Below are 16,654 nucleotides of genomic sequence, written 5' to 3'. Positions count from 1 at the left end.
AAGAAAGACTCTTGTAGAAACATTTCACTTTGCCTTTTTAAAGGTGCTTCTAGGAGGAAAGTTGAACTCACTTTAACCACAGAATGGGCGAGGTTGGAGGTTGTTTTATTAAGTGTATTAGATGCGATGCCCAAGACAGTTTCCCCTATCCACTCGAGATCCAGGGGCAATTGCATATCTACATAAACATACTCCTGTGGATATGGAGACTTACGTGGACGGGTACAGACACGACTCTATACACCTAAGGGTCCCGGATGATTCTGCTGATAATGCGTTTCTCTACTCGCCCTTTAGCTGAGGGACAAAAGAAGTGAGGGCATTCCTACTGGAATTCCAACCTGTTTTGTAACTTGTGCAATAATCATTCAATCGAGCGGGGCCAGGAGTCATCCTGAGCGGTCAGGCTCATTGGCTGGGGAGAGTGTGGGCTGAGAACTCCTCCTCACTCCCTTATCTACAGAAGACTGGGCGCATTCGAGCAGCAGCTTCTCCAGCATCCAAGAAGCCGGGGCGCTGTTCGCACCCGCCTTGTCTTTCAGCTCAAGTCTGAATCTCTTGTTCCAAAATCCACTTGTCGGTGGACGCCCCGGGCACAGCCCGAGGTAGGGGCGCGCGAAGCTAGGGACTTGGTGGGCACGGTTCTCAGGAAGGGTCGGGCTCTCCAATTTCCTGATCTTGGTCCCTGCGGGAGAAGGACTTCGGGGGAAGCGATGGGAGATTTCAATCGGCAAGTCCATGGGGACCAAGTGGGATGAGACCTAGTCTCACTCGGGGAGCCCCTGGAGCTCCCCCAGCCCACAGTTTTCGGCGCTAGCCGCGCGCACCGGCTGACACTGCCCAGAGCGCGGAGGGCCAGCGCGGTGCGGGGAGCCGGCCTCTGATCCCGCGGAGGGTGGACGGAGGGAGCGTCGTCCGGGCGAGGGGAGCCTGGAGGGAGAGCCACGGCGGCGCCAGGCAAAGTCAGAGCAGCCGCCGTCCTCCAACTCGGCGCGCGTCGGCAGGCCGGAGCCCCGGCGCGCAGGCGGCCCCTGCGGAGACCTTCGCGGCCCGAGCAGCTAGAGCATCAGGGCGGGACCCCGCTCGCCTGGCTCCGCGGGGGCGTAAAGCTCAGTCTCGCTTCCGCCTCCTGCGGACCTTGCGTGTGTCTAATGGGCTGTGGTTTCTCCTCAGGTCACGATGGATCTTGAAGGAGGCCGCAGTGGAAGAAGGGGGAAGAAGAACTTCTTGAAAATTAACGAAAAAAGGTAGCCAGTTTGTTTTACTTTCATACTTTGCGTGGCTTGAGAGATTTGGCCGATTTGTTTCTAGCCTCCAGCTCTGAAATGAATGAAGAGTTGATGATGATGATTTTACTCTTATCTGAAACGCCAGCGGTTGCCATGTAGAGGTTCTCTGGCTGAGCTGAGCACATCGCCTTGGTGAGCTGCTGCTTCAGCTTCAGGCCGCAGACAAGCCAATGTGTTTTCTGTGTTTTACAACCTTCTGCTTTATCAGCGAAGTTGATCGCCTGGACCGTGTGCTGCTTGTGCTCTGCTCTGTGGTCCAGTCTCTTGCTTCTGGTCAAACAGCCACATAAACATTGTAAGTTTGTGGCATGGCAGATGGGACAGCAGGCCAAAACTACGTTTAGGTGTTAATTTTGTAAAATTAATGGATACTCTGAAGCTCTTGTAGAAGACATTCTGAAAAGAGAAGACTGCAGTACCAAAGAAGCTAGCATGGTGTGAAATTATCCTGACTGTATATAGAAGTGGTAATGTAACCACATAGGGAAAATAATTACTTTATGTAAATCTCTACACAGGAAATTTTAAACTTCACACAGTAGGTTCATTGTTAGTAGTAAACTCTAATATAAATTGTAAAATAAAACAAATTAGTAACTATATTAATATTATTGGAAACCAAGCTTTTCAGTGTGGGAAAAAAAATACAAAGTGAACATCAAAAAAGATTTTTAAAAATGTTAAATTTGAATTGGAAACTTCAATATGAAATCCTGATTTTTTAAATAGTTGTTTCTCTCTTTCTGTCCACTGTAAGGGACAGTAGTAATGAGCACATTTAGTGCCATATCTTGGTTTCTATATACCATTCCTCACTAAAAGGAATCCACACTCCACAGAGAAATGGCTAATTCCAACCATGTCTGGGGCCGGGAAAATACAAAATGAGCCTGGAGTATCTTGTAGTACCTGAAAACAAGGAAGTGGAGTTTTATGGAATTGTCAAAAAGGACACAGTAGCTGACTTGAGTGGGCTTCCATTGGCCAAGTCTGGGACAATTTGAGCATCAAAAAGAATAATGACAATACTTGATTATGAAACATTGAATACAGTACAATCCATGAATCCTTACTAAAACTTTGAGAAGGGGAGGAAAACTAAAAGGATGGGAGAGGTGGACAGAATAAAGGAACATTCTTTACAGAAAAATGCCAGCTATCATATTGGAACCTGCATTGTTATAATTGATTCAGGCAAGGGTTGTTAATGGATCCTAAACCACTCAGAGAAAAGTTGTAACTAGGAATTATCCAAAATTCTTACTAATTGGAGAAAAGAAAGTGTGGTTTTCTAGTGGAGAGATTCGGCAGTTAGCAACCATAACCAAGTGATCAGACCTGGCATCACTCATGGTGGAACAGACTGTGTTAGTGACAGGAAACCTAGGAAGTTAGTGACACACCTAGGAAGTATGTTTGCAGAAACATTTAGTCTGAATCCAACCAAGTTTCTAGACTGATGCTGTCCAATAGAAATATAATGTGAGCCACATTTATCATTATTAATTTTCTAGTAGCAACATTAAAAAAGTAAAAAGAAACAGGTGAAATTAATTTTGAAAATATATTTTAAAGAACAGAGTATATCCCAAATATTATCATTTCTACATGTAAGTAGAATTATTATTAGTGAGATGGTTTACATTTCCTTTTTCACACTAAGTCCTCAAATCTGTATATTTTATACTGCATATCTCAATTTGGACTCAGTTTGAAACAGACATATTCAAGATGTGGGACTTTCTAAGACATTGGTTCTTGTTCCTACAAACAGTCAATGTTGGAGGTGTTGCAGAAGGACTTCTAGATGGAAAAAAAAAAAAAAAAAAGACTAAAGAGAAAACCACCAAATGTAATGCCTGAACCTTGATTACATCAGTGTTCAAAAAAGAAAAAACCTGTAGAAAACATTCTTGGGAAATTTGAATGTGGATTGGATATTAGATGATATCCCAATTGCTATTAATTTTCTCAGATGGGATAATGGTAAGAAACCATGTGAAGTGCCATGATGTTTGCAACTTACTTTCAAATGGTTCGGCAAAATATTAACAGTGATAATATATACTTCTTTATATAGATAAAGAAATATGGTCAAAATGTTAACCATTGTTGAATCTAGGTGAATTTTATATGGGTAGTCATTATGACTATTCTTTCAGTTTTTCTGTTTATTTGAAAATTTTCATAAGAAAAATTTTTCATATAAACAAAAAGAAAAAAAGACTTCATAGAGTGAAAGGTAGATATTTCCATTTTTCTTTAACTTTTTTTTTTAACTTGGTACCTTAAAGAACTATATACTTATGACACAGACACTTAAGGATTTTGGAGTAGGAAGTATTGAAGGTATGTGGAGGGAAATGGTAAAGAAATTTGTTTGAGCCTGCAGATACTTTCATTTTATTATTAGTTCTTATCATGGCCTACAAAATGTTTTTCAAACTAGAAATTGTTTTTTTAGTTAAGTAGTTCTTATTAAACTGTGCTGATTGTCATTGACTTTTTTTATCTGTTCTCAATAAAAATATATATTCTTTTTTCCCAGTTTTATTGAGATAGAATTGACATATAGCACTATATAAGTTTAAAGTGTACAACATAATGGTTTGACTTACATATACTGTGAAATGATTATACAAGTTTAGTTAATATCCATCATCTCATAGAAATTCAATAAAAAACAAAAAAAAGAAAAAAAATTTCCTTGTGATGAGAAGTCTTAGGATCTACTATCTTAAAAACATTTCTATGTGTCATACAGCAGTGTTAGCTATAGTCATCATGTTGTACATTACATCCCTAGTACTTATTTATCTTATAACTGGAAGTTTGTGCCTTTGGACCACCTTCCTCCAAACCCCTCCCCCTCCCCGTCTGTAACCAAAAATCTGATCTTTTTTTCTATGAGTTTGGGTATTTTTTTAAAACTATATATTCTAATTTGGAATTATAAAAAAGCATGTGGCTTTGCTAATAGGTATAATGCTTGGATAATAGTACCATTTGGAATATCTGTATTTGTAAAGATTCCTCATTAAAATGAGGTTTGATAAGCGACTTGCCTTTTGTGAGCACTGTTTTGAGCTGATGGGGATAAATGAGTAATCTAGTAGGGAGGAAAGCCAGTGAGGAAGTGCATTTCCATGCAATGCAGTATCTCAGAAGTCCGAGGCTGCACAGAATATCTTGGTGTTTAGGGGATAGACTTTTCAGTTTAAATCTTGGCTTTGTTCTAGCTATGTGACCTTGGACAAGTCAGTTAACTCTTCTCACCCGCAGTTTTCTCATCTCTAAAAGGACAAAAATACGGCTGCCCCACAGAGATTAAGATGAGATTAAATGAGATCGTGTGTGGGAAGTGTTTACTTAGCCAGAGGCTGAAACATTATAAATTCTCCAGAGTAGCGGGTGTTTTAGAGAACGAAAAAATTAAAAATACAAAGCTTAGAGCTAAAATTCAATTATGTTTGGCTATTTTGCTCCCCTCATCCTGATTCCAGGGATACTGAAACCATGCCTTTACTGGGACTATGTTGGGACCGGATCTGAAGAGTTGTGTTTGTGTATTTTGTGTGTTTTTATGTCCATCTAACAGTGCTCCAAAGCCAAATATGGGGTAAACTCTGGATTCTTTTCTGTAGAAGTCTCTTCAACTCTTTGACCTTGCTTAGTGTGAAAAACAAAGACAGATTAATTTACTTTTGGAACTTGAAAATCTGTGTAAAGATAATGAGATTCTTCTCTGAAATTGTCTTTCTTTTGTATGTGTAAAAATACCGATGCGGAGGGGGGCCATCCCAGTGGCATAGTGGGCAAGTTCTCAGGCTCTGCTTCCTACACACAGCTCATCAAGCCATGCTGTGGCGGTGTCCCACATACAAAATAGAGGAAGATGGGTACAGATGTTAGCTCAGGGCTAATCTTCCTCAGCAAATAGTGGAGGATTGGCAGTGGATGTTAGTCAGAGCCATTCTTCCTCACACACACACACACACACACACACACACACACACAAAACAAAACAAAAAACAGATGCAGAGGCAGCTTGTGGTTGGTTTGCTCTCATGTCCTTGGTGGCAGTTACATAGAGTGGAAACTGGGTTACAGAGTTACATTCATTTGAATCTGGGCTCAAAATAATTATTGACCTTTTTATCCCTGAAGGCAGCTTTTTGATAGTTTACAGACCATCTTTTTTGACTGTAGCTTTTCTAGATTGCATTTATTGCCATAATGGTCCATTTAGGGCTCCAGACATCCTTTCAGCATTAGATTTGCTCATAGAAAGTGATTTAATTACCTTTCTTCCAGGTTAGTTTATGCCCAGCATCTGATTGCCACTACTCTCCCTTAGTAAAGGGAATGATTAAGGATAATATCTAGGTAGTAGATAGATAGAGTGTCTGAGATGATAATTCAGAGGATTAACTCTGGAGACCGTGAATGATTTTGTAATTAGAATAAAACCAGGAAGCTCTTTTTAGTATTATTTTTTCTAATTGCAGAAGTTGTGTGTCTGTGTGTATTCATCATAGAAAATTAGGAAATACCAAAAGCACAAGGAAGAAAATATTTTGATAGAAATCGCAACACCCAGTGATAACCACATGTGTGGATTTCTAAGATACGTGTAAACATATTTATATTGAAACTTCATAAATGGGACCATACTATTAACCTTTCTGGTTTTTACTGAATAATATATTGTAGATATGTGTCTTTGTTCTAGTTGTTATTAAATATAAACTCTGTGTTACTTTGGTAATTTAAAAAATTATATAAATTTTAAAGTTTTGTGTAATTTTATTGCTATGTTTTTCAGTAAAAAAGATGAGAAGAAAGAAAAGAAACCAACTGTCAGTGTATTTGCAATGGTGAGTTTGAATTTATTCACTATTCAAAATGCTTTGGAAATTTGACTTCTCCTTACCTAGAAAAGAGATATTTCATCTGGTATAATATTTTCCTGTGGAGTATGTTAATAGAGAGGTAAAATGAATTGGCTTAATTTAGCTTGTTTTCAGGGGAATGCCAGTCATCATTTACCATGTGAATTGAGCCTCAACAGACACCCTTCTTGGCCTAGATTTCAGTATTCTCCTAATTAGTTATGTTGCCAGTGATATGTTATCCATGCAAGCACTTTTCCCAGTGATGGTCTCAGCCATCTGGATAGAGGAAACCAGCCACATGGATTGTGGTTCAAATGAGACACCAGGTTGCCTGTCATCAATGGCTTTGAAATCCTGGCAGGTTTTAGGGCAAAGTCCTAGGCACCCATATAATAGAAGTTAGTAATGGATTACTTATTACTATGACAGTACATGTCATTATTCCTCTGTGCTGAATAACTGAAAATCTAGAATTTGAAAACCTTAATATAATTCTTTTTTTTTATTTTTTAATTTTTAATTTTTATTTTTTGGTAAGGAAGAGTGGCCCTGAGCTAACATCTGTTGCCAATCTTCTTCTTTTTGCTTGAAGAAGACTGTCCCTGAGCTAACATCTGTGCCAGTCTTCCTCTACTTTTTTGTATATGGGAGCCCGCCACAGGATAGCTTGATGAGCGGTGTGTAGGTCCGTGCCCAGGATCCACACAAACCCCAGGCCACTGAAACAGAGTGCACGAACTTAACCACTACCCCACCAGGCCAGCCCCAGCTTAATATAATCATCTCATTTTCTGGTTGCACAGTGGTCACTTGGAAGCTTTTCTTTAATCAGACTTGGAATAAGACAGGGATTTTATAAGTGTGGCTGGTTGGTGCTGTCTCTCTACTAGGATCCCGCTTTTTATTCTAAGGGTGCAGACTTAGGTGAACTGTGCAATTAGAACCTAGAAGACTACTGAACCAATTAAGTCTTGCAGCACACACTTTATAATTCAGGCATAACACACCAGACTTTTTTTAAATGTGGGGCGGGAGTGATAGGCTATCTTGTAAAGTGGATATTAATAAATTGAATATAGAAATACATATGGGCAGGAAAAAACAGTCGCCTGGCATTTACTGGGGCCTCTGGCTGGTTATTTGATATGATCTTCATCTTCCTGGGCTACAACTGCTCTGGCTCTGGCTCCACCTTTGGTTCTATGTCTACTCTCTTTGGAATTTTCAGGAGGTGAGACATACACTTGAGTCATTCTCAGAAAGACTACCTGAGTGACCAAGTGACAGTTTTTGTTTTAGATTTCATTCTTATGTTCTTGTATTGAAAGAAGCTTTTATGTTGGAGTAGGGTTTACTCCCAAGATTTAATTTCAATTCTGTCATTTGAGACCAAAACATTTCTGTCTTTTGTAGTTTAGTTTTTATTATTTGTAGCTTAAATGTTTTAAAAAGTCTTATATTTTAGAAAATTTAACAGACCTAATATATAGAGGTAATACTATCAATACAATTGAAGCCACAAAAGATAAAAATCTGGAGTTGGAATATGAGGTAATAATAATATATAGCACTATATGCCACATGTTGTTCTAAGTACTTTATATATGAACTCATTTGATCCTTACAACTCCCTTTGAGATAGATACTATTATTATTCTAATTTTACAGATGAAGAAACCGAGGCCAGGCATATTAACTTGCCCAGTGATACACAGCGGGGCAGGATTCAAACCTGGGAAAGTCATGTTCTGAATCATAGTGCTCAGGGTGGCACAGAAGGAAGATGTTCTAAGCCCTTTGTGATGAAGAGCTGTACCACTTATGTGGCTGTTCCTCACATCTTTTTCCTGAAGAGTTGGTGTAGTAAACTGTGAATTTAATTTGTATATGAAATATATAATTACAGGAACACGTTCAGGACATTTCACGGTAAAATGCTGATGTTATTGGCATTGCTTGTTGCTTGTTAACCACAGTTTCCAGCGAAGACAGAAACTCATGTGTGTCAGGGGTTTCCAAGAGCCCCAGGTTTGATGATTCACTAGGAGGACTCACAGGACTCAGGACGTTGTCGTACTCATGGCTATGATTGTTACAGCCAAAAGATGCAAAGCAAAATCAGCAGTGGGAAAAGGAAAGAGAGAGGGAGAAGTTCAGGAGAAACCAGGCACAAGCTCCCAGAGTCCTCTCCCAGTGGAGTCACACTTAATTCCCCCAGCAGTGAGTTGTGACAACACGTGTGAAATGCTATCAGACAAGGTTGTTGGAGATTCAGTGCCCGAGGTTTTTACCGGGGGCTGATCATGTAGGCACAGCATGTACCAAAGTTCCAGACTCTCAGACGGATGGCAGGTGTTCAGCATAAAGCACATTGTACAAACAGTTTGTCCACGTTTATCAGTTAGGGTGATAGTAACCCTCCCAAAGTCCAAGTTCTAGATGCCAGCCACGGGCCAACCTTGAATGCAGGCTTTTCTACACAGCAGTCTCAGGCTTAAAATGTAAACTGTTTTCTGCACACCATCCCTGTTAACTTATTTCTACTATGAGTCTTTTTAGCAGTCTTGAGAAAGTGATGGAAAAGAGGTAAGGTATAGTTCCAATTTTGCCCAGATCCACTTAGTCTAGAGCCAGAGCTTTTAATAACTTGAATCATTTATGATAGTTTCTGATTGGTTAAGCTTTTACCTTCCTGGAATTAAGAGTTCTTTGATGCTGTTATCTTCTGCCCATCTGTCATTCCTCAGTCGTTGAGACTTTACCCCCTGACTCTGTGTCTCCCTTTCCACTCCTGGCACTCCTACTATCTTAGGTGACTTTTATGGTGTTACGAATAACTTCTCCTTGACCGTCACAGCTGCAATAGTCTTTGCCTCCCCTTCACCCCAGCCACCCACTCATATACTCACATCCTGGATTTTCTTGTTGTTTGAAACTGTTCTCCCTCCAAAGTGACCAATTCAGGCAGCCACCTTAAATTAGCCAGCCATCTCTTCTCTTTTCAGTCTGCTCACTGTTCTCTCTGGCTCTGCAGCCCATTGACCCATCAACTTCCCATCAGCCTCTTCCTGTCTTCATTCACTCTCTTATCCAGCTTAGAGTAATGACCATCACTTTAGTTATTCTCTCACCCAAACTATAAACTTCCTTTCACCTCTCGTTTGTCATACACAGCCCAGGCAAAATCAGCCATCTGCTTTCTTAGTGCCTGAACCCCGACACCTCATTGGTGCTGGAGAAAATCTCACAACAGGGTGTACCCGCCACGGACATCCTTCTCCTCCTCTTCTCACTGACTATGTCAAACCTCGATTCTTTTCAAAGTTTCCACTTCTTCCCCCGACTCCCAACCCCTCCTCTCACTCTTGGTGGATGACCTCTCCTTTTATTTCACAAACAAAATGGAAGCCACCTAACAGAAGTTTCTCAGCTCTTCTCTCCCAGTCTGCAGAGGTACCAGAACCTGATCGATTCCCTCCTCCTTCCCTCCTACTACAACAGTGGAAGCATCTGGTTCTTAAAACTAATCACTCAGTTATATTTTGGCTTCCACATCCTCTGCCTTCTCAAGGAACTTTTATTATTATTTTCCTTTCTTTTCGGTATTTTCAGTCTCTCTCTCTCAAGGGGGTGTTTGCCATTGGCATTTACATTGGTGTCTTTAATTTCACTAACGTCCTTAAATCCATCCCTCTCTAGCTTGCTTCACGCACAGGAGCTGCCTTTGCTTTCTGTCTCAGTTTCGCCTTGCAATCACTTCTTAACGTTTTGTCATTTGGCTTCTGTCTCCATTGCTCACCAAATTCAGTGGACATGTTTTGATTCTGTCTTGACCTTTATGTAGCGCTTGACACTGTCCACCATATTCTTTCTTCTCTTTGCTTCTGTGATGCCACAGTCTGCTGGTTTTCCTCCCAGCCCTTTGGTTTTTCTCTTGTGTCACCTTGGCCTGTGAAGTTAGATTTCTTCAACCCTCTATATCAGGAGTCAGTGATGGTATTGGCATTTTTCTGCTTTCACACAGCCATTTCCAGTTGTTTTCATGCAAAACTCCTTTCTCAGTTGAGTTTCATTCTGCACAGTTATAGTATCTTCTGTCCCTTTTCACTGGTATCCTTCTGATTTCTAATAACTTTTGCTCCTCCCTTGAGGACACTGGCATTTGATTGCTTCTACTTCATTCACCTATGCTCTCAGTATTCTGTTTTGGTACCCTTATTATAAAATGAGTGCTAGGCTCAACATCCTTTGACCTCTTCAGTTCCAACAACCTTCACCCCTGCTCTACTTTAGTAAGTTATGCAGTGGACAAGGACCTTGGGCTTATCATCTGGGTGGACTCCCATCTATGAAGCTGTAAACTCAGATATATCAGTCCCCACCCCAACTTCTGATTCCTTCTATCTTGGCCATTCCTCTTTATTGTCCTTTTTTTGACATTGTGTATTCATTTCCTATTGCTGGTATAACCAAATACCACTAAGTTAGTGGCTTAAAACAACATAAATTTACTACCTTGCAGTTCTGGTGCCATAAGTCTCACTGGGCTACAATCAAGGTGCCAGCAGGGCTGGATCCTTCTAGAAGCTCTAAGAGAGAATCTGTTTCCTTCCCTTTTTGAGCTTCTAGAGGCTGCCTGCATTCCTAGACTCATGACTTCTTTCTTGCATCACTCTAGCCTCTACTTCAGTCATTTCTCCTACTACTGACTCTGATCCCCCGGCTCCCTCTTCTAAGGACCCTTGTGATTACACTGGTCCCACTTGGGTAATCCAGGATAATCTTGCCATCTCAAGATCCTTAGCATCTGCAGAGTCCCTTTTACCATGTAAGGAGACATAGTCCCAGGTTCCTGGGAGTAGGATGTGGACATGTTTGGGGAGGGGCATTGTTTTGTCTACCACACCTGGTCAAGACTTGGCTCTGTCACCCACTCTCTTTACTCCTAGTCCCTCTCCTCCATTTCTGCTCTTCTTAAAATTATTCCTTTCACTCACAGAAGCCACATCAAATCACTTCATTCCTTACTTATACCCCTCTAATGCCCTTCCTTTACACTTAGACAGAATGTTTAGAGTAAAACCTGAACTCCCTCCTGTGGCTATAAAACGCCCCACATAATCCGACCTCTGTCTCATCTCTGATTTCATGGCAGACAAATCTTCACTCTGCTCTTGACGCAGTGGTAATTAGTTTGGTCCTTGAGACACACCGAGTTTATATTCACCACAGGACCTTTGAATTTGCCCTTCCTGCCTGGAATGCTCTGTCCCCAGATTGTCGCATCACTAAGTGTATCCTTCTTGTCACTGAGGTCATAGCTCAGATTGTGCTTCTCAGAGAGCCTTTCCCTGCCCAGCCAATCTGAGTCAGCTGGCCCTGCCTGTCACTGTGGCACATCACACTGTGTGATATTTCTTCTGAATACTTAGCACTGTCTAATTTCTTGTTGATGTGTTTGTCTTCTCTCTGAATGTAAGCTCCATGAGGGCAGGGGTTTTTGTATGTTTTCTTCATTGCTATGCTCCAAGTGCCTGGAACAGTGCCTGGAACTTTAATAGGTACTTAAGATGTTGAATGAATGTTGAATGCTTCTGTTCTCTCTTTTACTATTTGCATAATAGTGAAATGTAATGTAAGCTTTATGAGGACGGGTAGCTTGTCTTATTCACTGTTGTTGCCAGTATGTAGAACCAAACTTGACCCTTATTAGGTGCTTAATAAATATGTTTTGAATGTTGAATGAATGGATTTAGTGACTTCCCTCTCCAATCCAGTGACTTCCCTCTCCAATCCAGGCACCATGGTAAGGTCATGTTCACCCTCTACCCTCTCACTATTACCTAAACTACTCTCCTGCCAGCACTTTGTACTTCTTTGCTCTGGAAAGCCCAAACTTTGTCTTTCAGTGCTGATCAACCTTCCTTCTATGTGGTTCTAGTTCACCCCTCTCTCTTCCCTATCAGCATCTAACGAAATATTTTCCATTTCCTTATATTTAAATGGCTCCCATTATAGTTAGTCTATACCTTTGTCTTCCATTTCACCTGATGTGTTACAACTTTTTTGGTCTACCTGCTCCTTCACTGTAAGCTCCTGAAAAGTCTTATTAATTTTTACTGTTCCAAAACCAATAACAGTATCTCCTTATATTGTATATTATTATATTGTGTGCCTAATAAAAGTCTCTTTTATTAAGTCTTATTTTTATCCTCACAACAACTATGTGAGGCTTGCTGTGTATATGGATACTTTCCTCATTGTATAAATGAAGAAACTGAGGCTCAAAGTTATTACATTTTTTCCCCCAAAGTCTCCTTCCCTGTAAGTGACAGAGCTAGGACATTTCATGGAAGCTTTTGTGTTACCCAGCATTATGTTACCACATTCTTCAAATCTTCTCACCACTTTGTCTCCAGAAATCAATGTTGCCTCATGTTGGAAACAAACATGAGGTTCTGAACTCTTTGCACGTTGTCCTTATTCTTGGAAGCTTGTTTGTATCTGGGCTCACACTTAGCTCGTTCCTTCTAGCCTGACATGAAGAGATGGACCTTTGCCTGTTTGAGAACCATTTTCCCTTCACCAAGTTTTATAATGAAAATTTCAAATATACAGAAAGCTAGAAAAGTAAAATTCACACTCATATACCCATTGTCTGTTTCTAATAACTGTTAGCATTTGCCATACATTTCACCTGAGATTATAGATTTCATGTTTCATACATATCTACTTCAGTTTACATCTCTCAGAAATTTTCCTACCAAACATTTTCCTATAAAACATAATACAATGATTATATTTAACAAAATGAACAGTAATTCCTTAATATTATGTAATTCTCAGTTCATATCCAAATTTTTCCAAGTATCTCCAAAAAATGTCTTTAAGAATTGATTTGTTCAAAACAGGATCCAGTCAATGACATTTGGATATTGTGTCTCCTGAGAAGAGAACAGTTTTCTCCTCTTTTTAAATGACAGTGACATGTTGGAAAGACTGTACTAGTTGTCCTATAGAATGCCTCACCTTCTGGACTATTTTTATTGCCTCCTTATGACATCATTTAACTTGTTCTTTCATGCTTTGCATTTCTTATATGCTAAAAGTTAGGTCTAAAGGTTATAATACATTCATGTTAAATATTTTTGGTAAGAAAATTGCATAGGGGATGCTGTGTACTTCATGTCTCATCACATCTAGAAACATCACATCTCCATGGTATTCTGCTTTTTTATGATACAAAGTTTGATCACTTGGTTGAGGTATTGGTAGATTGGATCCCTCCATTGTAGAAGGATCTCTACCCCTTGCAACTCTGAGGCATCTTGGGGTATCATAGGATATCTTGTTTCATCTCATAGTTATAGCATCCACTGATGATCCCTTGACTCATGTTCTTGAAACAATTGTTTCCTTTATTCTTTAGGACGTTGCTCCATCTCAGCTTCCTTCCTGTATTTTCACCATCGTCTCTTTGACTGATTTACCTGTACACATGTGTAAGACTTCATTAAATAGTCCTCTCTTGACATGGCTTCTGCCTCTAGTAACCATCCTCTCTCTTTTTCCTTTTGCCCCAAGGTCATCAAAAGGATGGTCAATATGCTGTCTCCACTACTTCATCTCCAAGTTACTCTTTTTTCTTATTTATTTATTTTTATTGAGGTAACATTAGTTTATAACATCATATAAATTTTAGGTGTACATCATTATATTTCGATTTCTGTGTAGACTACATCATGTTCACCACCCAGAGACTAATTACAATCCATCACCACACACATGTGCCCTGTCACCCCTTTGGCCCTCCTCCCTCCCCACTTCCCCTCTGGTAACCACCAATCCAGTCTCTGTATCTACGTGTTTGTTTGTTGTTGTCGTCGCTGTTGTCCAAATTACTCTTAATCCCATTTACTCTTTATCTTTTCCTGGATGATTTTATCTACTCCCATGCTTCTGCTACATATGCTAGTGTCACAAAACTATGCCTCAAACTCTGAATTCTCTCCACATATTTCCTGGATAGCACTTCCAGAATGGGCAATCAAACAGAAACTTTCCCCCAAACTCTTGCCTCTTCTGGTTTGCCCCAGCTCAGTGAAGGGTGCTTCTTGGTCAATCAGCTTTTTCTTGCTGCTTCCGTACTTCACACCCCAAGCTTTGGAGACAACAGTGTTCTTTAAGCACATTGTGATCATTCCTGCTCTGCTTACTGTTCTTTCTGGCTGGAATGCCTTTCTTCTTGCTTCTAAACACTTGCTGAACTTTCAAAACTGGGCGGAAGCATCACCTCCTCTGTGAAGCTTTTCTGCAAAGGAGGAAATGATCATTCGCTCATATTGTGTCTGCTCTACTCTGCACACTCTGCTGTCAGAGCATGCAGAATATTTATTGCATATATGTTTTCTGCATTGCCTTCTTCCTTCTCTTTAAACACTCTGAAGGCAGGAGTTATGTCTTTGGTATTTATCTCTGGCTTTTATCAGTCACTGAGTAGCATTTAGTAAATGTTTATATTCGTGGCCTGCTTGTTTTTCTTACAGCCAGTGATTAGTTTTGGAGGTGAAATGTGCTGTGGGGGTGGTGATGAGAGAAATCCTTGCATGTCATCTTCTCTTTCTCTATTGAGGAAGTTGACATTTTGTCCACATCAATAGAGTCTCTAAGAGAAGAGAAATGTTTTCTGCCCATCTCTTTCTTCTTCTTTGTGTTTTTTAGGAGGTGGATGAATGCTTAGTTAAGACAAAGTAAATAGTGGCAAAATTTTGCCTGTGTTTCAATGAAATATGAAAAAAAAACTATGCCAGAAACATATTCTCCTTTAAAAGTTTTAATTTGTAAAGAGGATGATAGTTGTTAGATAATGGAAAGTATATGTCATTAACCCAAGCTCACTCCATGACATTTTTAAGAGCTAGAAAAATTTTAAATGCAAATACCTAAGAGTATCTTAGATTTTCTCCTTACATCAGAGTTCTGTTTTCGCTAATTTAATAACTCAGCTTCACTTTTTCTTTCCCGCCTTATGGACTGCCATTCACTACTGCCACGAGTTATTCTGCTCTAGTTCTCCACTTGTCAATTCAATACTTATTCCCACTTATTACTACTGTAAGTCTCTTGTTAGCTAACTTTAGGATTGGTTTCTGTCTCTTTTGTGAAATATATGTAAGTTCTAAAATCTTACTTTCTGCTGTTGTGTCTTTCATGTTGCCTGATCTCGATTTTTGTTTTGTTTTATATTAACTGCCTAGTTGTTGTTAGTGCCGTTGAGTCCATTCCATCTCCTAGCAACCCTGTGTACAGCAGAGCTGGTCTTTTTGTACCGTGCTTCATCTTCTGGTACTACATCAGACAATGCTCTGCTGCTATTCGTAAGGCTTTCATGACCAATATTTTTGGGAGTGGGTGGCCAGGTCCTTCTTCCTCGTCTTAGTCTGGAAGCTCCACTGAAACCTGCCCACCATGGGTGACCCTGCTGGTATTTCAAATACTGGTGGCATAGCTTTCAGCATCACAGCAATACGCAGCCGCCACAGTATGAGATGAGTGTTGTGGTTTCCTGACTGGGAAATGAACCTGGGCTGAGGGAGTGAGAGCGCCAGAACTCTCACCTCCCTGCCTAGACCTATGACTTCTTACCCTGTTTCCTCCCTAGATTACAGACCTGCTGACTACATCTACATAGTGCATCCACGTGACAACCATCTCCCTTGGGGTTCATCCAGAAACTGCCACAGCTGGCTTCATCCTCTTTGTTTTTTTTCTTTTGTTTGGTTTATCTTTGGTCCTTAACTAGTTCCTTGAATTATACAGGAGAAGTATTAATTGCTTCCCAAGTGGGCCTGTCACAGAGCCCTAAGCCCTTTCCCCTTACTGTGTCCTCTTCTTATCACTTTTTGGGTCCAGAGAAGTCTTTCTTTCCTTCTTGTGACTTGTCTCTGATCGAAGAGATTAGGCAGATCTGCACTGGTCAGTCATTATGGCCACATTCTATCTTCTCAGGAAATCTCTTCTTTGGGAAGCATACATCTGACTCATCCCTTCCCTCTTCCTTCTCACTGTTGAGGCCTAATTACATTAAAATCATTTTACAGTTATGCTAATGCAATTATGCAACAGATCTTTGACTCAAGCCACTTTCTTAAAGCAACAAAACAAAATCTTTCCTCAATGGTGTCCTCAGAGGGGCCTTTGGCAATGAACATTTTCCTTGATAAAAAATTTTGAGATGAAAGGTGGCTTCTATTCTTGGAAATCAGAGCAACAATTACTATATTTCTATTATTGTACCAGTAAAGACTTCTACAATTTCTCAGAATGTCCCATCCTTCTCGTGAATCCTCACAAATAAGAAGAGAAGACAGAGTCCAATATGAAGAAGTAGGTCAGAATTCAATAGAAGAATCAAATGCCCATTTCTAATTAGGCTATTGCAGTAGTTTAGCTTGGACCACCATGGTAGCA

General features: G+C 40.2%; 1 protein-coding gene across 2 annotated transcripts in view; it reads left to right on the top strand.

The window, feature by feature from the left end:
• Positions 1 to 478: 478 nt before the first annotated feature.
• LOC131393766 (ATP-dependent translocase ABCB1-like) overlaps positions 479 to 16,654 on the top strand; it is an 85,379-nt gene continuing 69,203 nt past the window's right edge. For both annotated transcript variants that reach the window (XM_058524811.1, XM_058524807.1), the window contains exons 1-3: positions 479 to 605; positions 1,174 to 1,247; positions 6,115 to 6,166. In XM_058524811.1, the coding sequence (XP_058380794.1) occupies positions 1,180 to 1,247; positions 6,115 to 6,166 (120 nt within the window). In that variant the 5' untranslated portion in view covers positions 479 to 605; positions 1,174 to 1,179. The remainder of the gene's footprint in view (positions 606 to 1,173; positions 1,248 to 6,114; positions 6,167 to 16,654) is intronic.

The sequence above is a fragment of the Diceros bicornis genome, chromosome 3 (genome assembly GCF_020826845.1).
Source record: "Diceros bicornis minor isolate mBicDic1 chromosome 3, mDicBic1.mat.cur, whole genome shotgun sequence".
Lineage (NCBI taxonomy): Eukaryota > Metazoa > Chordata > Mammalia > Perissodactyla > Rhinocerotidae > Diceros > Diceros bicornis.
This window is presented reverse-complemented; position numbering and strand designations above follow the sequence as displayed.